This window comes from Rissa tridactyla, chromosome 1 (assembly GCF_028500815.1).
Source record: "Rissa tridactyla isolate bRisTri1 chromosome 1, bRisTri1.patW.cur.20221130, whole genome shotgun sequence".
In the NCBI taxonomy this organism is placed as follows: domain Eukaryota; kingdom Metazoa; phylum Chordata; class Aves; order Charadriiformes; family Laridae; genus Rissa; species Rissa tridactyla.
Window position 1 is genome coordinate 23,642,403 of NC_071466.1, and position 23,688 is coordinate 23,666,090.

Sequence of the window (23,688 nt, forward strand, 5' to 3'; positions counted from 1 at the left end):
ATATGGTATGCTGCTTGGTATACTTCTATATTTGGACACAAAGGAAGCAGGAAATGTAGAAGTCAAGGGAGTTTAAGGAAAGTGAGATGGGGAACAGGACACCTATAGAGGTTACAGAGCAGATTTTTAAATGTACAACAGATTAGATGCGCATTTATTATGCATATGTATTCATATTTACACATACACACTTATGGAAGGAGTTGATTAGGTACAATATGTCTATTATAATTTATGTAAAATCTGTATTGAAATATGGGTATGACTTAAGTACAAAGTTAACTAAGTTAACTTCTCTTCAGTTAGCCTGCTCGTGCCTGTCTTGAACAGAAGCAGCCACACTGAAAAAAAAATTGCAGCAATACAGGGTTTCACAGTCAACGAAGACTGGAATGGCAGCTGATGGGTTGTGGTAACTAAAGCTGTAGGGTGACTGTACGCCCTCCCTCCCCCGCTCCCGTCATGGACCAGTTTAAAGCACTTCAGTACCCGGAGATTTTTATAGATGCATAGTAACCAGGTTAATGGCAGCACGTGCTTAACACAAACTGACATTTTAGTAAAACCTCTCTACAGCATAATCAAGGAAGCCTTTCTGGAGAAGTTCGTTTTTATCAGCTGAAAAGATTTTTTTTTATATATATTTTTATTGCATCTGCATGTTGATAGAAAGAGGAATGAGGATGGGAAGTTAACGAAATTGCACCCCAATTTAATACTACCAAATACATATAATGGGTTCTAAAACTTCAAAACATGGACAGGAAGTTGGTGTTGCAGCGACTGTTTTCGCATATATTGCATAAGCTCCACAAAGCTCCAGCTGGGAGCACAGTCTTGTTATTATAGACACTGTACAAGAACAACAAAAAGCATAAAAGCTTGGCCCTGCCCCAAAAAGCATCTATTTGCAGTGAACTAAAGACATGCTGGAGGAAGGGCATACACCAAAATTTGAGAAGCAAACTAACTTGGTGAGACATCACAAGGGCACTAGGATCTGCTAAAATGGAGATATTTGCTTCAAGTTAGCCACCTAAAACCCTAATTTTGTGCACAGATTTGGAAATCGACAGTTGACTACCATTAAAAAGAGCTAGATATGCTGTCAATATTAAAGTTGAAGCTCAGGTAAAATACTTTAGCAAAATCTTTGAGATCTGTAATTTTTTATAATTGACCGATAGTGAAATAAAAAAAAATTCCTCTGGGGATTCTGAAATATCACTACATAGTCTATGGAAACTCAATTTAACTGAGACTTACATAAAAAACATAAACTGCATGGAACCAAATGAGCAGAAATCACTATATAACTGTCGTGACAGGGTATTTGTCATTTATGATCTTGGTGGAACAAAGCCCATCATTTAATAGTATCGAAAATGTCAATATTGCAATACAGAATTCTGACTTGTTGGCAGCATGAATAATTCTCACTGCAAGAAATGGGCTCTTGGCAGAACAGGTTGAGCCATTCACATGTAAAAGTCAAGTTTGTGTCAAGTCAAGACTGTTTGCCTCTCCCAACTCTGAAGCCTCATTTATTCAGTCCCACCTCTGTCCAATGCACAGTCTCCAGCTTGAATATTGGCCCTGCAGCTCAATCTAGGACAATCCATACTTTCCAGCTCTTGTCCCTGGCAGTTCTGTAGTTTCATCTCTGGTCCAATTTCAGTCTTTGGTGCCAACCAAGTTGACCATCAGACTAGGTGTCTACAAGAGACCTTCATGTCTTACTGGATTATAGAAGAGCTTGCTGTGTGGATAATTCCCTCAAATGTCTAAAGCTCAGAGATTTCTAGATATACAAAATGTGCATTAAAAGGGCCTAGTTAACTGATCTAGAAGAAAAAGAGAGAGATTCAACCCCCGAAATTCTCTATCCCACAGTCACTTTGCAATGAAAATACATAACTTTAATGCATTTTCACAAAGTTACTCAGGAAGCCAGTGGAACAGAGCCTGAAACAAGTGAGCTGTTGCTAACAGCAACTTTCTAACACAATGCAAAGCCCACCTTCTTAATACACAGGAAAAAACAGGGGCTGCACGTTAGAGCATTGCACATCAGTGGGGATTCTGCAGATTGCAAGGCTGAGGCTGGAGGCCGTTGTCTTCATGCAGGCCCACTGATAGCAAATAAGAACATTTCTAATTACAACTTAACATCCAAATAAACATTTATCTCACAAGATTTGTTTAGACATTGTTCACACAAGGAACTTGCTTTGCTTGCTGTTAGCAAGATTATACATTCTTCACAGTAAAACAGTATGTTGAGTTCAAAGTTAGGCAAGTGCAGGAAGAAAACTTGTTTTCAAAAAATGCTATAGTGAATGTAGACTGTGTAGGTAAATTGAAAGTCAGACTATGAATCCATTACTCACCGGAGTGATGAATTTTTTCAAGCAGTTCTCGTTAATTTCACAGAGACAATTCACAAGTAAATGCAGCAGAACCTGGCACCTATGTATGATTTTGTAACTTCACAAATGAATTTCACCATTAAAAGTAGCAATTTTCTACAAACGCTAGGCAAATTTCAGACTCAGTCTTTAACTTACTGACCATGGGCGTTCGAGCAAGAACATGTCAGAAGATTCTTTCAGGAGTTAATTATTTTTTTTACCTGTTCTTATCCTCGATCTCCATTGTCTCTTTTTCTTTGATATCTTCCTGATAAGTACATGAAGCAGATATTGTATTTATAAATTAGCAAATAGTTATTCAATCTTCTGTGCTTGGTGGCTCATCATCTCTTCAGTGGACACTAGAAAGCCCAAGCATGTGAAGCTCAACTCAGTGTTCACTCCACCCCTGAAACACCAAAGAAGTCTGTGTGCCTCACCATCTGCTACTTCTCCAGTCTTCTTTTAAAACCACTTGCTTAAGCGTTCACAGAAGTTCATTCTCTTACAGTCAGGAACAGACTTAATAGGACAGGTCTCAGAAAGCACGGAGGTCTTGTTTAGTTTCTTTAATGTAATTCAGGCTATATTCTTGTGCAATCGTTTTATATTTATCCTCTGGAGAAGGAGAGGAATTCTGGAAGCTGCTGTTTCTGCTTTGTCTTCCTTTTTTCTGGAAGCAGGCACAGTTGGAAGAGTATTTGTGAGGGCCAAATTCTGACTTGTCTTCTCCCTCACACCTGCTAGAAGCCACTTCTTAACATCAGCTCAGGAGTTCTGGAAGAAGAGACACAAGAGAAAAGGAGTGGGTCATTAATAAAAAACACAGTTGAACCGAAGGGTATGGAAAAGTCATTTCCTCTGAGGGCATAGTTGCAGTTACTAGTATTAAGTGAGTCATGATGCTAATTATAAACTGCCTTGTGCATTACAGTACTTGCATGCGCATGGAGAACTGAAAAAGAGCAGTGAGGTTTCCTGCTTCTCCTCCACTACAGTATCATTCTATCAGCAAAATAACTAACACATGTAGCTGTAAGTATGCTGAATAAATGGGCAAGTTTTCAGTTTCTTCCTTTGCTTCAGTATCTGCTTTAAAAAAAAGGCTCTAGGATATATACTACATCCTTGACATAAAATTATGCCATCAAAGAAAATATCAGGCTGGGCAGAACATTTATGGAGAAGGATTTTGCCCTTCTACTCAAATGGCTTGCAGCTAGGGGAAGAGATTAACTAGCTTGCATGACTTTCCATAGGGAGAATTCGAAGTCTTCCCAGCTAATCCCCTCTCCCAGCTATATAGGACAATAACTACCCTATGCTGCATATACCTTCAGGAACTCTTTCCTTCAAGCTGACACAGAGAATTTTTGTAGCACCACAATAGTATTTAAGTGAGACAAGGCGTGTGCTGTCAAGCAGCAGAAACCCTTTGATTCAATATACATGTTATTACCCAAGGACGATATGTTTGAGAGAGCCGGGAGGATGACAGTGGCATTCCGTTATTGTTCTGTCTCTGTGCAAATATAAATCCTTCTCTGAGCCCCTGACAGTGTTGGCAAGTCTTTTCATAATGTGCAGTTGCGGATGTCCCTCTTCAAACAGTAAGAGAGACATTCTTTCCTGACCCAGAAAGGGAAACAACTGTGGCTAAATTGCAAAAGGTGAATTAGTTTACTGCATAAGTATGATACTGAAATACAAATGGTGTGAAAGAAAGCAGGGTGGAATTTGTGGCTTGAATATCTTTTTTTAATATTTGGGAATTTACTTACTCAGTTAGTAAGTCAAAGTATATAGACTGAAGATGAATTCTGAATGCATGTTTACCGTGAAAAGCATCATTGAGAATTTAACTTAGCATACTTTGTTACTCAATGGCTTCAATATAAATTTTTCTTTCTACAGATGCTGAAATGTATATCTAGCAGGTAATCCAAAGAAAAGTTCCACACTGAAGTCATACTTAAGTAATACAGACTCAAGCAAACAGCCATGCCAATCCAGCCTCATTTGCCCAGCTATGAATGATTCCACAGGGGGTAAAACCAGCGCAGCCTTGCCGCACACTGGGTTGCAGCTGGGAGGGGAGCACTAAGGAAAAGCACCTTGCCTGCAGTGGAAAGCCAGGCTCAAGGGGGTCCTGGCACTCCGTGGTGCGGCCATAGTTGGAAGACCAGGCCAGTTTATACTGTTTCCCCTCAAAAATCATTAGTAAAACCAGACATGAAAAATATTTAAAGTTATTTGAGCAGCTTCAATTGTCTTGGGGAATTAAAAAGAAAAACTAGGTTTATAATAGAGAGCTAATTACGACTTTAAGATACAGCCTCTCCATAATTAGTGAGTGACACACTTTCTCGGACTGCATTCTATTTCTAGGCTTGGCCTTTCAAAGATTGCCCTTTATTATGTTGCCGTGGGGAAGCTTTTTAACTCATTGCAATTTTGTGCATGATTTCGCACATAGCACTGTACATGACTTGCCTGCTGACAAGACTCTAGCTAAATCCATTATCTCAGTAAGTCAGTAATTGCTGTGTTTCTCCCAGGACACTGAAAAGCCCCTTGTTTCAAAAGAATTGATATGTTACTTGCTCTTGGTACCTATACACCCTAGGAACATAGGAATATCTTATAGGATTTTCGACAATGACACCTTGTCCAGAAAATGGATAGGTCCAAAGTACCCAAAAGCGGCCTAAAAATTAATTCAATAAATAGTTTGCTTAGCAGAAGAGCAAGCTGTATCACAGCATGAAGTGACATCTCGACAGTGGCAAATCATTCTGATAGTCCTCGAAGGAGCTTGGTCTTGCCAGTATGGACGCGACCAAATGGGGTTGTCAGTTTGCTACCAGATCACGTTACAATCCTAGAGAGATTTTGACACGGTCATCTCTCTGTTGTCTCCCATGGTAAGAAAGAGAGCCAACTTGGCTCTCAGATACCAGATACAGACTGACCCTGGCACGCTGACTTCCTGACCCTGGCACTTCTTCAATGCCTGATGTGGTCATACAGGTTACCTTATAGCTTCATATGATATTGAGCAGCAATATCTGAGAACGTACCGTCATTGAATTCATTGGTAAAGACACAACCATAAATCTCTCCTGGGGAAAAAAACAGTTACGACCATTGCCAATGCCAATTTTCTACTGTGGGATTTATTAGTTTATAAAGGAAACACCTTTTCCTGGAGGATTTTATATCTATGTTTAATTGAATTTTGGTGGGGGAGGTTTAGTAGTCAATCTGTAAAAACAATCTTCAGTTTTGTGGGTGCCTGTGATTAGCTGTAGGTATGAAGCCACAGGCATGGGTGCTAGTGCGTAGCTATGCAAATACCTAATTTTGCCTGGAAGTCAGGTAGATACATATATATTAATACTATTCCAGAAATTTCTGGTGTGAAAATCATTGGTAGTTATCTGACTATCTATCTATTTGCACCTCATCCATCCTTTTAATATTGTGATCAGTCTAAATTTCACATACTATAAAAGTTTATTTCCTCAAGAATAACAACTAAATCAAAACTGCTAGTTTTGCTGCTAGATTTTCCAGCAGCATGGAAAGCATGCAAGAACCACCAGAATTACCACAGTCCAAAGTTCAATTTGCAGTAGCAAATCCTCAATTTGTGTTTCATACAGTTTAAAAGCACAATCTGATCACAGAACCGTTATTGGTTATGCTGACTTCTATGGGAATAAACAAGACCACAACAACAGGAGGTATATATATCCTTGAGCAGCAGAGCTATAGTGAGCAGCAGAGCACAAGAGCAAGCCGACCTGCCCAGAGCTGCAGTGGGATGTGCCCAGCCAAAGGTACCCTGTCCATCTGCTGCATTCATCAGTAAATTTGCCCGTACTTAGCACTTGTTTTCAAGGTTCAAGGATACACCGTGGCACAATCGCCTCATGCTAATCACAGCTTCTTGTGGCATCACAGGTACAAATAGTCCACGTGTAAAGGGGATGGGGGAAAAGCACTTTTTTGTTTTAGGACATTTCACTCTCCCCAAAATGCTTCCTTAGTAAAGAGTAAATTCAATGAAAATTTACAACTCATCTCATTAACATGACATCAGATTGGTTTTACCAGTAATGGTTTCACCAGCAAATACAGGGAGATGTTCTTTATGGCACATATTAAAAAATTGTATTCTTCTATATTAAACCCATGAGCATGAGAGAAACATCCCTTTAAAAGGGAAAAAGCAAGGATACCTGGCAAAACTGAAGGCTGACAAAGGAGTGCCAAAAGAGGCAGAACAAACTAGAAACCAAGCATGCCTGAGGCCTAATCTTTGATCTCAAGTAGTATGGGGTCACCTCAGGGCTCATTTGTAATCTCCTCTATACCCTTATAAATACAGAATGGTTCCACTGTTTCACTTAAATTCTGCCTTCTCCTGGATTTATGAGGCAGAGCATATGACAGGTTTAATTCTCACAATTAAAATCCCACTCCATGAATTAGCAGCAGTAGGTCTGAATGAGCCTAAACCACACTCGCTATGAATCCAACAAGGACGGGTGAACAGAATGGACAGGCTGCCACACCGTCAACTTTTAACACTGTTAATGTGAACTCTGCTATTGCACAATATGACACAGTGCTCTATGTGTAGATGTGGAACAGGATACAGAAACTTGTATAGAAATGAACCTCTATATAACCGTTCAGCAAATTTAGACTCTAGTGTTTCAATCATACAGGCTTAAAGACAGCCTGAAATAGATCTATCTGTATACAGCCTGCATTCCAGAAAAAGCAGATAAACCTCGAAAAAAAGATCATCCAGGGGTCAAAAATCTGAGGAGACAAATACCTCTTAAATACAAATTCTTCCTGTCAGTGCACAAGTATACTAGCTGGGTTCAAAATGCATTTCTATCAAAGGTTAAATTAAATTCAAGTCTATCACACAACTGCAAGTACCACACAAACGTAGTTGCTTCTCGGAGATAGCTGTTCTGCAGAAATTTGATATGGACCTGATACAGTGTAATAATGTGCCAGCAAACTAGAAATGCTGGAAGTAAAGTAGATATGTCTTTCATATGTTTATTGTCTAGACAGTTCTGGTGCAGCAAATTCAACTGAAATGTCTAGTCCAGGCCATCAGCAGATATAAATCAGTGCCATCAGCGAAGTATATGGCTCTGCATTTATATTGTTATGCACTACATGAGCTTTCATGCTTTATCACATACAACTTTAAAATTAAAAGTAAACTAAAAGCTTTCAAAAATGCCAATACTTCAATACTATTAATACTATTGATAGTATTTTTACTATTGATGGTATTAATACTAAATTATTAATGCTATTAATGTTATCATGAATAAAAATGCTGCACTTGTTGGTTTTTATATGGAGGAGAGATTGATAGTAGCTGTACAAAAGTGCTTCTTTTTCTAGAGTGTGATGGTGTTGATGCATTTGGCAAGTAGGCATTGTTCCTTTGTGATGAAACATGATAAATATATGTACAAGGATAAAAATATTTAACACATGAAAAATGGGGAAAATTTTGTAGTCATTGCTTTTTTTGGACCAAATGTTGTTGTTTATGCCTACCCCTTCCAAGGCCACACCAGCAATAGAAAGAGCTGCAACTATCCCTCTTAGATCCCATAGAGGGGTATAATCACTGGCCATCAACTCCTTAATTGCCACAGCTGCCTAGAATAGCAGAAAGTTTGATAAACAAAGAAAATTCCTAGCTAAACCTGAGTCGATGACTATATACCACGTAGGGATTGAGGCGGGTAAAACCCACAGAAAACTCTGCCAAGCTAATCACAAATCTGGGAATGTATTTAACCTTGACTGCATTGAACCAGATACCCAACCAGGTATTTGAGAGACTGTAATGACATACAACGTACCACTGTATCTTCATTTCCAGTCTGTCTGTAGTAAATCATCTCCAGTGCCTCAAATTAAAGCTAAAAGAAAACCCCAAAATGCACAGTCAGAAATCGTATCACACACCAAAAGGATGAAGGGAAGGATCCATCCTTCCTGATCCCTGCAGGGACCAGCAGAAACTCATAAGCACGGCTTCAGCCACAGTAACCCCAATCTCCTCTAAAACTGACTTATCATATACCAAAGATATGCCTGTATATATTCATATATTAATCATAGAATCATAGAATCATAGGGTTGAAGGGACCTCTGGAGATCATCTAGTCCAACCCCCCTGCCAGAGCAGGGTCACCCAGAGCAGGTTACACAGGAACGCGTCCAGGCGGGTTTTGAATGTCTCCAGAGTTGGAGACTCCACCACCTCACTGGGCAGCCTGTGCCAGTGCTCTGCCACCCTCAGGGTAAAGAAGTTCCTCCTCATCAATGTCTCTGAATGTATTATTTTTGACTTCTCTATCTGCTCAAAGGAAAAATCCTGAGGCAAAATGATTAGAATCATAGAATGTGTTGGGTTGGAAGGGACCTTTAAAGGTCATCTTGTCCAACCCCCCTGCAGTAAGCAGGGACATCTTCAACTAGATCAGGTTGCTCAGAGCCTCATCAAGCCTGGCCTTGAACGTCTCCAGGGATGGGGCCTCCATCACCTCTCTGGGCAACCTGTGCCAGTGTCTCACCACCCTCATTGTAAAGAACTTCTTCCTAATGTCTAATCTAAACCTGCCCTGCTCTAGTTTAAAACCACTGCCCCTCGTCCTATCGCTACATGCCCTTGCAAACAGCCCCTCCCCAGCTTTCTTGTAGGCCCCCTTCAGCTACTTAAGTATCTTTCACTTCATTTTGATGCCAAAAATGGATAAACCAGAGAGAGCAAAGCCAAAGCCCTTACAGGCAGCAGGCCTTGTTCAAAGCGCCAGCTGTCAGTGGGCAGTTTAAACAACATTACAGCACTGATCTGCAAGTCCATGAAAGCAGTGGTTCAGGCTGTTTCTCAAAGTCGTTAGACCCAGCTCCCTACCTCTTCAAAGGACAGTATCACTAATGCATTAAGTCAGGCAGGTATAGCGAGGCAGTCTGATCATGGCACAGAAAGTTCTGTATTCATGTCTGCCTACCTCCAGAGTGTGCCAAGACCCGTCCGCAGAAAGAGGAAGCGCTCCCCAAGATAAAAATCTCCAGCAAAGATTTGAGCGACGGGAGTTTTGTCATAGAACAAAACCAAAACAATTTAGCTCAGTGCTCACATTTCTGAGGAAGCGCAGAAAAAATTGGTTTATGAAGGTGTTCTAGGAATTAATTGCAACTGGTTTACATTTAGGCAGCTTTAACACCTACTCAAACCACAAGACTTTGAAAAGAAAAAAAAGCTGCACCAGCAAGAGTGTGGGTGAGAGCAGAGACAGACACAGTGCTCATCAAAACATACACCAGGGTCCACAGCAAGTTCAAAGCAACGTTGAGGTCTGTTGTCTGCAGCAAGGTGACATTAGCTCCCTTACAGCTGAGGGAACCCCTTCTCCGGCTCTTTGCGTCACAGCACGGTGGTCATCCGACAGTCACTGAAATTTACTAATTGTTAAAACTTCTTTATTACTGAAAGACAGGTGACGATGTCCAGCAGCAGAAAGTGAAGTTAGCCCATAACAGTAAATAGTAGATTTGGTATGGATACATCTATAGCACGTACTGGAAAACAGTTGAGAGTTACCTGAGCAAATGGAGAAGCTGCTGCCTCCCAAACCTGAAGCAGTGGATCAATAATGATCCAGCGCTGCAATAAGCAGAGCTGACGCCCCAATGCGTCTCAAGATGAAGGCAGTATCTCCTCACAGCTCAACACTGCGAGAATACATCAGCTAAGTTCACTGCTATCCCAAGCCATGGAGTAGACGATATTTGTCTCAGGGGCCAAAAAAAAAGTACTATACTTATTCTCAAGAATAAGGCTAAGTTAACTGAAACCAAAAAATAGGTCCCGTGCCAACTTCATCTGTTTCTTTCTCAAAGGAACAAAGGAAATGCAATTCTCAACAAGTAAAAGTGCTTAACAGAAGATTTGCAATACTTTAGTTACGGAAAAGGTGACTCAGGAAGTATGACTACATGCAACAATATGAAAGCTCTAAAAATGATTTAATAAATATGACTTATTTACTGACAATATTTGATAAATATGACTAACTCACAGTTTGATTCTGTGGTACTCAAATGATCTTACAGTAACCATTTGGGAATGTGTGGTTGAATTATGTATAAAGGATCCTTTTATCAGAGTTTGATGAAGCAAACTTAAGATACCCAATGAAAATGGCTCGGTGATTTCTTAGCAATCCATAGCAGCTGGAGAAAAAGGCTTAAAAAAAACCCAAGGGAAAGAGCCACGTGGTTAAAACCTCACCAGAACTGCTGTTCTCCAGAAACCTGGGGATATTTAGACCTCTCCTCTGAAACTGAATGCAGTGGGTGCCACACAAAAGGACAAACTGTGCTTAGCGTTAGTTCTGAACCATTTGATGGGTTTTCCAATGAGACAGGAAACCGAGGCTGTCTATGAACCGTAATACAGAAACCTAAAGAGCTCCGCAGTCAAAAACATGAACAATGGGGCTATTAAGCTGAGGAAAAAAATAGCAGGAATATGGGTTATGACTTGGCTGCACAATATGATGCCATTTAGAGATGCCCAGCTTAATTGATAAGCTCTGCTTGCCCTAAAGCAACGTATGCGAAGTCCAACCTGAACACTGGGCTAAATGCAGCTGCATAATTTCTAGTATCTGAGCGAGGCTGGAGCGTCTACCACAGCGACACATGGCTCTGTGCAGACTTGCCAATACAAGAGTTTATGAATTATCTAACAGCGGGATGTCAGTCTCGCGAGTCCCTGATGAGAAACCAGATTAAGGACTGGGTAAGAACTGAGCCCTTGTACATAAAATACTAACATTTCAGAATAGTTATGCCAGCAGCAGTTTTTGTTAAAGTCTCTTTAAGTGGCACGGGGTTAGAGGGAAAAGTAGTTGGTCAAGTGTTCTGAAAATATGAGTCCGCGGGGGGGAGCGAGTACTTTTACAGATTTCTTTCTCTTTGTTTCTGTTTTAATTAGATTTTGTTTGGATTGCTAGAATGATTCTTTTAGCTACAGAAGTATCTCCCTTGAGCACTTCTCTAGATGAGTAACCTGGAAAACTCACAAATTGTTTTGCAATAGTGCTAGTGGCTGAACTACAAAGAAAGCCAAATATCCTTCATGTTTACGTAAAGGCCTTTTACAGCGCGGTACACAGAACACCGTTGTAACAGATACAGGAAGCCTAAGAGTGCACCTGAAGCGCACGTTGCAGAAATGCACTTAAGATGAAACAGTAAATGAACTTATTTTAAAGATGAACTTAGGAAGAATATTTCTTTACCATGAAGTCAGTTATGCTTGAAATTCTGAATACCTAATCTTAGCATCGGAATTCTTTATCTGTTTTGCCTCCTACCTTGTAAACTACTAACAGGCAGTTCAGGCTTAAGTATACTGAATCAGAATACAGCTTGTGTTGTTATTTGTTTTAGATGATCATAAATAATTAAGTCTTTGTCTATGTTCAAATGTCTAAAGCAGAAAAAAATATACTTAGGAAGATTTCTTATCTATTAAGTAAATCAAACTCCAAATAATTTTCATAAGTAATCCATACAGATGGAAAGTTATCCTTTCACACAATGTTTTTAAAATATTTTTTTTTATTTTACCTTCAAGTGAAGGGTTTAGCTATATTCAAATCTTCCTGCTGATCTTGCTTCAACATTTAAATTAAGAGCGGATGGGTTCAGATCTTTTAAAAAATTGTCTTCAATCACTAAAATGAATTGATGTTTGGTTTAGGCATTCCCATTCCCTGAACACTGTTGTCACCTCAGCAATCAATACGATAGCTGGCCTCGCTCCCTTCTCTTGCAGCACAGATGGCCAGGAAGGAAGGATGTTAGCCTGCTGTTCGGAGCAGTTGTGTTCTTAGTTGGACTTTCTGTCTTCTAAGGACAGTTCAGGGTCTTTTTCATTGTTATGACTGCAATGAAGGTTGGAAAGAATTGCTTATAACAGTAATTTGAAACTCCTGAGAAGTAAAGCTGTTTCAAGTGCTGAATTATTTTTTTTTTCTCTCATTAAATGAGTCTTTATTATTATATGGACGTTCCCCCTTTTGTTTACAGATATTTAGATTCAGGCAAGATTGACAGCCACAAAACACTAACCTGTATCAGATATACATAAATGGGATTTATTTATTTATTGTATGAATGTGTTTTGCAGTATCTCCTTTTTTAAGGTTTGAGGTAGATTGAAATTCTCAGACCTACAACTCAGAAATCTGCATTTGACTGACAAAAACCTGGCAAGGAAATTTCAAGTCTTCAGTTACAGAATATTACAATACTTTGACGGAGGGTAAGATATTAGCGGCTCTCAAAGGAGCATTCAAGAAGCCAAGTCGCCTTCTAATACTTATCCTGTCCTCAATTACTATTGCCTGTGATGAGATAATCTTGATAACATCATAATCCTGACAAGTCATTCTCTCCTTCAGGAGGTATGAGATATGCAGACAGCCTTGGTTTGAGGGATCTCCAGGTGAAACAAGTGTGTATTGCTGACATAACTGCGTCTAGCAAAACTGAGCTCTGATTCATCGTGTCAGGGACCTTCACAGCAGTTTTGGACTGCAGATTGTGTGCAGTGTACCACTTCATCGAACGATGCATCTCTTACTCTGCAAAAGCTTCCAAATGATTTCTGGGCACAATTTGAGATATGGCCTTTTTATTTATAAATGCCTCATGCATAACTTATAACAGAGGTAAGGTAACAGAGGCAAGGAGCGTTGCCATTTATTTTTAGAGTTCAGTATGGGGACCAAGACGACATGGCTAGTAGAAAAAAAACATGCAGAAACTGAATTTCCGTAACTGAGATAGGAGTTAAAGCTAACTCAATCTAGTTGGCAGAAACTAGATTATCTCTGTCCAAGAACTCTGGAACACAAAATTGCAGCTTTAGTAGGAAATACTTTTAATAAATCAAATGGTGGTTAGTACTACGTGACTGGGAAAAAGTGATCTGGGCAACTACAGATCCTTTGTGCAACATAAATAGCATGCAAAGGTTTAGAAAGTAAAGACTAATTAAAGATGTGAAAGGAAATGCAAAATAAGTTAAAAGACAACAACATATGCAAAGTCAACCTAATATCTTCTGTCGAAAAATTATTTTCCAGAGAAAGGATTGACATAAATCTCATCTTCTGAAGTTTAGAAACACTGACCACATTGAAAACTATCAATTTAGCAGGAAAAGATGGAAATTATTACAATAATGTTAGATACAGAACCAGCTCTGTGACAGATGGTTATAAGAAACTAATGAGAGTTCCCCAAAGACATGCCTTGAAACCACAGGGACAGCCAAGAAAATCAACAGCCTGTCCTCTCAGCAGAGACTGAGAGAAACTGGCCTTTTTTAGCCAACGAGAATGAAAGAAAAGATAGCAAAGAAAAAGTGAGATTATCCTTTCTAAAGCTATTAGACAAGTGAGCACAGGAAAAGAAGTCATCCTATTTAACCTGTAAGATCCTGGAGGCACAAAAATATAGAGGTTTAAATTATCCCAGAGTCAATTGAGCCTAGAGTGGGGAAAAATGAATCATAACAGTGGTGAGGTTCTCAGGCAGTCCTCCAAAAGGAGATATAAGCAGAGAAAAGTGTCAGCTTTGGAGACGGATCAGCTTTCTTCCAAAAAAGACTCTCGGAGCCTATGACATCAGAGCACTGCTCTCTTCCAGGAGATCCCTTCCAACCCCATGGAGCTCCTCTGTGCACAGCCAAGCCCTGGGAATCACTTGGGACATCTAAGCTGACAGCGTCTAAATTTGCATATCTGGGAAATGGCAGCTGAGAAGGGGTGGGACGAGCTCTCAACTCCGAAATTCACATCTACCCTCTTACCTGAGAGCAGCTGAGTTCACTGGCCTGCGCGGCATGTTACCAGGTCACTGTATTCACTCCTAATTTCTCCAACAGAAACAGAACAACTTTCTCCAACTAGACAGAATTAAATGATCTTGTATTTATGGTTTGGGAATACTTTTCTGTTGTCAACAAAGCATTATTTTAACGAAAGCTCACTCATGCATCTCATATTTGCTAAATGTATGGGTCTAAACCAAAAATGAATTGATACATTACATCAAAAATTGCTTTTAGTGCAGTCTCCTAAAACAGAAGCTCACTCTGATGTTCAGTCAGCCAGCAGGGAATTTCAATGTTGATGCTGAAGATTTTGCTCTATTTGCTTGCACCTGGACATACCAAAAGACTGCCCGATTTAAGGCAGAAGAGGGAAACACATCCATTTTGCCTTGCACCCAGAAATACCACAGGACTGCCTCATTTAGGGCAGGAAGAAAAATATTTTGTAATAGCTGTTTGTTTGGTATAGTTGCATAATAGTATCAAATCTAGAATAAAGGTACTATCTGCAACTATTAGGAATCATGTAATCAGCAACCAATCTGCAAATACATAAACTACTTGAATGAACAGACCAGACCTGTGAGAACAGGAAGTATTACTTCAGACCAGACTGGTCCTGACCTATGGAAAAGTGTATATAAACACCAGCAGTACCCAGTGGCACTTGGGGAAAACAGAAGAAGTCTTTGTTAATTCCGTCTTCCTTCTTTGAATGGCTCTCGAGTCTGGCCAATTCAGCCTCAGGGACTAAGCAATCAAAGATTGTGGCCATCAGGGCCAACCAGGCAGCATCAGATTGACAGTATCTTATCACATAATCACAGAATGGCAGGGGTTGGAAGGGGCCTTTGGAGATCATCTAATCCAACCCCCCTGCAAAAGCAGGTTCACCTAGAGCAGGTTGCACAGGAACTCGTCCAGGCGGGTTTTGAATGTCTCCAGAGATGGAGACTCCACCACCTCTCTGGGCAGCCTGTGCCAGTGCTCCGCCACCCTCAAAGTAAAGAAGTTTTTCCTCACATTCAGATGGAACTTTCTGTGTTCCAGTTTGTGACTGTTGCCCCTTGTCCTGTTGCTGGGCACCAATGAAGAGTCTGGACCCATTCTCTTGACACCCGCCCTTTAGATATTTATAAGCATTGATGAGATCCCCTCTCAGTCTTCTCTTCTCTTCTCCAGCCTAAACAGAGCCAGGTCTCTCAGCCTTTCCTCATAAGAGAGGTGCTCCATTCCCTTGATCATCTTCGTATCATCATCTTATACCTTGGGCTTGACTGACATGTGTGATTAACACTTGGTATTTAGTCATTACAGTACTTGTGTAAAAAATGGCTTGCTTGAAGTGTGGAGACTTGCCTGGTGTCTCAGAAAACTTCCTTCACAGCAGTTCCCATTTCCCTAATAATAACAGTCCAAACATCCCAGTACCAACCCCAGAATAACAAACCTAGAAACGGAGCCTGCAGCACCCATTAGCAGGACCTGGTGTTGCCGTAACACCGAAGTAGCTGAAAGATTGTCCATTTTTAATACTTCATTACTAAAATAGAGTTCTAAAATATTCTTGGAAGAGGGCAGTAATGAGGAAAGGCAGGGAGGAGATAAAGGCAACTGCAATTTCCTTACTTCCCATTAGCACGAGCTGGTAGGGACGTAGGGCCGCGTTATGCGATGTGGTTGCAGACACAAGCTGCACAGTGCTTCCTCATCATCCTCATGTGATTCGGATCAGCGTGTAGCAACCTCTGAACTTTTGTGGGAGAAAATACTGAGAGGTTCACTTGAAAAAATAACGTGGGAACATTACAGACTGTTATTACTAGCCAGTCAAAAAGGGAGGTCAGCTTCATGGTGCCGTAGCAGAGCATGAACGAGGGCTGTAAAGGCTTTGAAAGTGAGGATAGGCAGCTCATGCTTCATGATGAGGAAAAGAGAGGAATCGAGCAAAGCACTGAGCAGGGCAGCCTTACTCTAGTGGTTAGTCAGGAAAACCATTTGCACAACAGCATCTGGGTCAGTATCAGCAGAGCAAGACTGCACAGAAAAGGATGTTGTAATATTTAAGATCCAGGACTGACAGAAAATTCACTTTATGCAACAAGGTAAAGCCAGAGGCAGCCATATGGCAGAGCAGAAGGGTTAAGAGTTCCCATCCTACCCATAAAAGACCACCTACGTTTACAGAAATGTATATAGCCTTTAGACCAGCTGGACACCATCTCTCTTGCCATCTTGGAAACACATACAGCGCTTAGACTGTATCTACAGTACTACAGCCCTCTGCCCCAAAAGCAGGATGTGGTTCCCAGTCTAAATGGTGCCTCTGACTCACGTGTGCTCAAGGTCAGGACCAGGCTAGATCTGGGCCACAGGCCCGGTGTGTACCCCTGCTCCTGGGTCTCTGTTCCCCATGTGACATCCCTACGGTCTTGGCAGATTTGCAGGAGTTTTGAGGGAACAGTAGGGCTCTTTTTAGGTCAAAAGGTCTGAAATAATGACAGTTAGGTTGTATAAAAATGGTACTTTTATAGCATAAAGTCACTACCACAGAGTTGGTGCTGCGTGCCTCCATAACTCATGTCAAGGAGAGAGGCAGGTCCATAAGAAAGAAGTGGGGAATATCTTTCAGGCTGTCTTCTTTCTCCAGAACGATTCCATATAGCAGCCAGACAAATCTTCTTGCAAAGTACAGGGAGCTGTTTCAGAAACAGACTCGGAAGTGACACGAGCTCCAACGAGTACTGTTCATTTACCTGGCAAAAGGTGTTGTTCAGATCAACAGATAAATACTTCTGAAGTATTTGTTGCAAGGCCAAATTTTATTTTCGGTTGCTAATATTAATAAAAAATAAATACATTTTCTTTCTTCTCTTCTGCTCCACCAAGCCTAGTTTCTTATAAAAGCAGCAGGAAGAGGCTCTGAAGATCACTACATACTTATACAAGTATGGAGAGAGTTTGACAGACATGACCAGAAGTATTTTCACCTCTATGCCATTTGTCAGCCAAAATTGACGACAAATGGTATGGCATTTTCTGTCTATGACTAGCATGCTTTTAAGCAGGGAATTTATCTATATGAATTTCTTCTTCATAAGTAGGAGGGCTTGTCTCTAAATTGGGACACACTATGCTGAAAATTTTCATCTAGGAATGCCAAATGTTGCAGAAGCAAGATTAACACAGAGATTTGGCTTGATATAGCATGCCAAGACAGTGGGGAGAAAATCTTTTAAAAGCTGAGAATACTTAACTCCTTTGCTGATGCTGCAAAGCAGTGTGAACGCTCTGAAATGCAGCCTGTTTGTTTAGCAGGTGTCATTGGCAACAGCAACTGTTGTTGAAAAATATTCGTAGAAGAACACCGCCAAGATTTGGTGTGTCCATGATTTGACATCTCTTCCTTTTCTTCTATTGCTTCACAACATATCTAATTCTAGATATTACTTTCTAAACAGGTGTTTCAGTGCTCTTTTTTTTTTCCTAATTAGAAAGGTTAAAAAGGCAGCTTAACGCTGAAAGCAAATGACCAAGGGGCTGAATATGGATGTTTCAGCATACAAAACAGAAATATCATTATCCACGAACAGCTATCTTAAGCAACAGGGGTATCATAAACTTGCAATCATGAGTGTTTGCAGAGTGTTTTGAACTACTTGATTAAACAGCACCTTATTAGTGAAAATTATGATTAATGAGAAGCTTACAACAACAAAGCTCTCTCTGCAAGCACTGCAATAGAAAGAAAAAAATGAGAAGCACATTTCAGATTGGAGTTTCATAAATTAATAATTAATAAATAAAGCTCCCCTGAAAAAGTATTTGGAAGATTTTTATATTATAAAGTTTACGTTGGCCAAAAAGAACATGCACTTTGTGCTGTCATTTCTAGGTTGTTTTTTTCTAAAACCTTAAGAGCTTATTGTTATTTCTCTTAATCCAAGTAATATTTTACAACGTGATGAGAGAGATGCCAGAGATCAAGATGAAGGGGCAAGCAGGAGCCCCTGGGATCAATACACTCAACTGAGTCTGAGCAATGTTGTTACTCCATTACGTTCCATAAAGCAAGCTTCTTTCTATCCAGCTATAACACTGATCCATTAGAGAAAGAGAAGACATGGTCCTTCTCATTTATTATTTATAAGACAGGGCATGCACAACTTGTTTGACATCATCCTTGTCACAGCTAATGAGAAACTGAAATAAATCTGGTTTTGTGGCATCACAAAAGAGATGAAAAAGCTCTTTCAGGTCCAATGATCCATTTTTCTGCAGTAAGGGAGTGCTCTCTAACATACGTAAACAAATTATTTATTGTCTATAACTGTATATGTCCAAAAGTGATGATCTGTCCACCCAACTACTGCTGTTTGGGGGAAGTCCCCGTGTACATATACATACATTGTATAAACATCAAACAACCGGTATGATTTAGAGAGATGTGTTTAGCATTGACACAAGTAACGAAAGCAAACCAGAAAGCACTTTAAGTTATTCAGCTCTTAAATCTAATTTGCCTTGGTGGATCAACACCGTTAGGCTGAGCTACTGCACGGCACAGGACCGCTGGGGTAACACCAGCCTATGCCAAGAGCCAGGGAAGCGTTTCCAATGCCAGTCCAACATGATCATGAAGGTAATGAGGTGAAAATTACTTGTTAGTGCCTGGAAAGAGACTCCACATCACTCTACAGTGCAAAAAAAAATTGCCCTCCAGTGCACAGCCCGCTCCATCCCCTGTCTGTGGACTGCTCTAGACAGAGAACCTGGCTCAGCACATGCTTGTCCTGGTCCATGCAGGCAGGAGCTGGGCTGCACCTCTGAGCACAAAGGGGAGTGCTAAGGACCTAAGCAGGTTTTTCTTCCCTAGCTCTCGTATTTAGCAGCACAGATACAGCCAGGGCCTCCAAACTCACATTTGGGTAGTAGGAGAAATGTGAGATGCTGCTGGTGGATTGGGGGCAAGCCAGGAACACCGCTGTTACTAAAAGACCTCATGAGAGTTGATCAGAAGTGATAATTCACATAGGAATTGGCCTGGGGAAGAGAAAAAGAACAATATAGAAGGAGAAATTTGAGAAGGAAGGGGAAGGTTTACAGGGGGCTGTTTATGGGGAAGGCACAGGTAGCATAAGCGAGGATTGAGAGCCCAGTACTGCAATTCCCCTTCTCTCCCAATGGGTTTCCAGACATCTCCTGACATTAGCAATTTCTTTCATAGTGCAAATTTTATGGAACAGGATTCGGCGACAGCTGGTGCCTAGTTGTAAAGCACATCAGACCACTCTGAAGCTACTATCATGTTGCTCAAGATCTCAGCTTACATTAGTTAAAACCTGACAATAATTTTGCTGTTAGTGCTGCAAAGCTCCACCGTGTACCATATATAACTAATGAAGAGACAGACAGGTAAATTAGCCTGTCCTAAAACAAGGTACAAGCTGCTCCTTTTGCTTCACTGAAGCTTTAACTAAAACAGGTAATTTAAATACTAACATTATTATTTCCTTCTTCATGGGAGACCAGAGCGTTAAATCTCTGACCTTTACTATTTTCCACCAGCTGTCTTATCTCAAATAGGTGGTGATTGGGATATGCAACCAGCTGTATCGCTCTCCTGTAAGAAAAGAGGCTAAACCTTACCATTGAGAGGAGCCTGGGGCACATTCATGCCTTCCTGAGAGGTCACCAGAGGAGCTCAAAACACCTGCCCCATAGTGGCCTAAATGTAATCATCGCCTACCAGAAATGTAGCCTTTAATTTTGTTTTCACCTGGGTTGAGAAAATTTCTACAGGTAAGTTTAGGGAAGACAACTAAGCCTCATTTATTTCTAGTCTGACATTCATGGCTGCTCATTTCTTCGTGCGTAAACATATGTAGGTCTTCACTGGCAGTGTGAAACCTTCCTTCCTCACACAGCTCTGGTGTACCTCCATCACAACCAACAGCATACTTGCTAAGAATTCCAAGCAATGACTATCTTCTATTGAGCTGGTCAAAAAGGAGGAGAAAAATGCTAATAAACTAGACCATCCCATTTAAAGATTTAGTTCAAGACTGTTAAAATGCAAATATATCCGTTAAATACACGCTTCTAAGAAAAATCTGAATATGGTCTACAGAGAAAATCTACTGCACCAGATTAATGTGCAACTTGTTATATTTCTTAGCTGAGGCAGAAATAATTGCTGAATAATTGTGTGTATAGCAAAAAATATTGCTGAACTAATTAACACTTATTTCTAAAAAGATTAAATCTTCCAAAAGATCATATGCTTCAAAATCTCGCATGTACTTTTTCAATTCTGTGCATTAATCCAAGGGTTCGTACAAACCGGGCAGCTAGACACCATTTAAACTCTTCAAGAAAATGCTCTTTTGGATTATAAAAACCTACAGTTTTGTATATTTTAACATAAAAACTGATCCAGTATTTTAGAAACCGTGCTTTTGAGCGTAGGGTCCAACTTGTCCCCCGAACATTGTGAAGCGCAACGATCACTGGCTAATTTTATCAGTTTTCCTGGAAGTGCCCCTGTGTTTTCATTGAGTTTACAGGGAGCCTCAGGCAAGCATGGTCCTAACTTGGGCATCTTACTTCCTCCATATTATCTTTTTTATGAATCTGGGCCTGTTGCCCTGGAGGCCATTAAAAACTCACGTCTGAGAAACAGGCAAACAATTAAGAAAGAGGGACAGGGAAGGAAAAGGTTTTCCAGTTGGCCCAAAAAATGCCAAATTCACCCCGGTGTAATTCTGCTGAAAACAATGGAAGTACACATGAGCTGAACTTTTCCCACTGTCTTCACACGACAGTAGGCAGCCTATGAAACAATTTTATCTAATTAAATTATATCATGGTCCTGCACATTTCCAGTATGGGAACAGAAATTCTCTATGTGGCATTGGGGTTTTGTACCCTTTTTGTATTCTTACAACGCTCACATGACAATGCAAATGATCACTCTCTTTGGAAATGCTGTTCCCAACCAGAGATGCTGCTTGGTGTTGGGAGGGTGACAATCCTGACGGGGGAGAGGAAGGGGCAAGAATGAACACTAACAATACCACAGCCTCTGCATTCACATTCCTTGCTGGAGCACTCCCTGGGTAACGGTATTTTGTTATAAGCTCATTAAGGGCTAAATTGGGCCTCTTTTAATTCAGTTTCTGGTAGCAAGCAATAAGAAACTAGTTTGCAAATAAACAGCTGATGGAGCTGTAATACCTCTGAGAATACGAGGTGAAGGCAACTCCAAGAGCAACGATGGGAAAACTTCCCTGTGGGTTTCTCAGTGTAAGGGAGGCTCTGCCTTATGTTCCCACGGAGGTGACCAGCATGATAGGGCCATAAGTGTGGAGTGACCTGCAGCTACATCACCATCAGGAGCTGCAGTTCTGCCAAGTCCCAAAAGAGGTGCACAAAAGAAGGCTTCTCCTGGCATCACCTACTCACCCTCCTTAGCACGCTGGCGCAGGCTGCTCATCACAGCTGCCCCGCTGGTACCTCCCCTGCTGCTGGAGAGAGGTCTCCCAGGGGTTTCTGCAGCGGCTGGGTAAGTACCAAGGTACAACCACAGAGGCCATCGAATAGGGGATATTCTTTGTTTTAGAGCGAATCACCACAGTCTTATGCTTAGATGAAAGCAAAATTAATATTCTCATAAAATAAAAAGGGAAATACTCATTACTTACTTTTTTACTCTGCTGACACACATAGTTTAGCTACAATAAAAAACATTGCCTGATTACCAAAAAAAATTTACTGAGAAACACAGTGCTGTGAACTTGCTTTAGGTCTGCTTTTTTACTTGGTTTTAAAGCTGTACTAGATCATTAGGACATATGCAGAATAAAAAGCATCAAATCATTCGACGAAGAACAAGACACTGTATTTCCCTATGAACAAATGTTTACATTTAAAAATACATACAGCTACTTCAGCTAGAAACAGACCAAAGACAGGAAAATATTCATTCCTTTGAGTAATAAATCATACTTGGCACTCTCTTTGGGAGAGCTGTGTTAAGAACCAGTCTCCCAATGGCAACACACAAAGCTATTGGAATTTCATAAGTTTATGCAATTGCATCCATAAGAAAAAATTAAGAATAGAGCATTTGGCATGAAGTAAGCTTGTGTAACAAATAATTCTAGGATTTTTTTTTTAAATCAAGTCAGCCATTGTAGCGTGAAAATATGTATTGTGTATCCCAGTGCTTGAAGGCAGCGCTGACACTGAGCGAGAGGCCTTTGCACAGGGAGGGTGGTACTGCAGCAATCTGCGAGCACGTCTCCGGAGTGGAGCCCAGACAAGCCACCAGGAGGGGAGAACAAGCTCATGTGTAAAAGTCCTACGCTTCACCCACCCTGACAGCGCCCTGCAGCTCGTGAGTCACCCAAAAATCCTGTAGAGACACAGACAATACAGCTATTTGCCTAAATGCACTATTAAACGTGACACAGTCGATGCTCTCTCCACCTGTGAGTGTTAAAAGCATCGGGACACCCATAAAACATCTCCCACAAACAACTGCAGTGACCACGGGATCTGCTTATTGAGCTCATACTTACAGCATCGGCCGGGACAAAGCTCGGTATTTAACTGTTTCTCCATAAACTGCTTCCACATGCTTGTCTGCTCATTGTGCCAGTTCTTCCATTGGTTCCTTGTGGTTGACAGCATCTGGCCCACAGAACGATGCTTTTTCCCCCCCCTCTTTTGCAAAATCAGCAGGCTGCGGAGGGATGCGTGACCACTGCTGCAGCAGCGATGTATCCAAACAGCCCAATGCAGCAGAGGCTTTGGCTCCCCCTTCCCAGCCTGGGTTTTTCCTTCTTTGTCTGTGGTTGGTTTTTTTTTAAAGAGATATGGTCCTGACTAACCTCAGGTTTCAGAAGCACCATACAAACTGCAGGCACAGGGTAGCTGTTAGATAGAGAAGGATACCGAGACGGATAACACATTTTGAAGATATGCTATTCCTGGCATAACTTGTGTTTGAAGTAAATGTCTCCCGTAACAGATCTAGTTTTGTGGTTTGTTCTGTTTCATTCAAATTTACTTCCTGGTGTTATGCTGCATTATTTCTTCACTTTTTGCATTTCTTTCAGCTTATACAATAGAAGTAGCAGGTTTTCTATCTATTTATTTCATGCTTGAACTATCCATCTGTGTCAAAGAATGTTTACATTTAAAATATTCACATTTTGAAGAAGTCCCCTCTGAAAACTTCTGTCTGTGTAGCAGCTTTAGTAAAAACCCTTACTGTTCTGCTTCTCTCCTTTACCAACAGTG

General features: G+C 40.8%; 1 protein-coding gene across 2 annotated transcripts in view; it reads right to left on the minus strand.

Annotated features, from left to right (window-relative positions):
* SACS (sacsin molecular chaperone) overlaps positions 1–23,160 on the minus strand; it is a 66,038-nt gene extending 42,878 nt beyond the window's left edge. Inside the window, exons 1-3 of one of the 2 annotated variants that reach the window (XM_054202573.1) lie at positions 22,965–23,160; positions 8,324–8,383; positions 2,633–3,188 (exon numbers count right to left, since the gene is read on the minus strand). In XM_054202573.1, the coding sequence (XP_054058548.1) occupies positions 2,633–2,655 (23 nt within the window). In that variant the 5' untranslated portion in view covers positions 2,656–3,188; positions 8,324–8,383; positions 22,965–23,160. The remainder of the gene's footprint in view (positions 1–2,632; positions 3,189–8,323; positions 8,384–22,964) is intronic. The other variant, XM_054202563.1, reaches the window with a different exon arrangement.
* Positions 23,161–23,688: the final 528 nt, after the last annotated feature.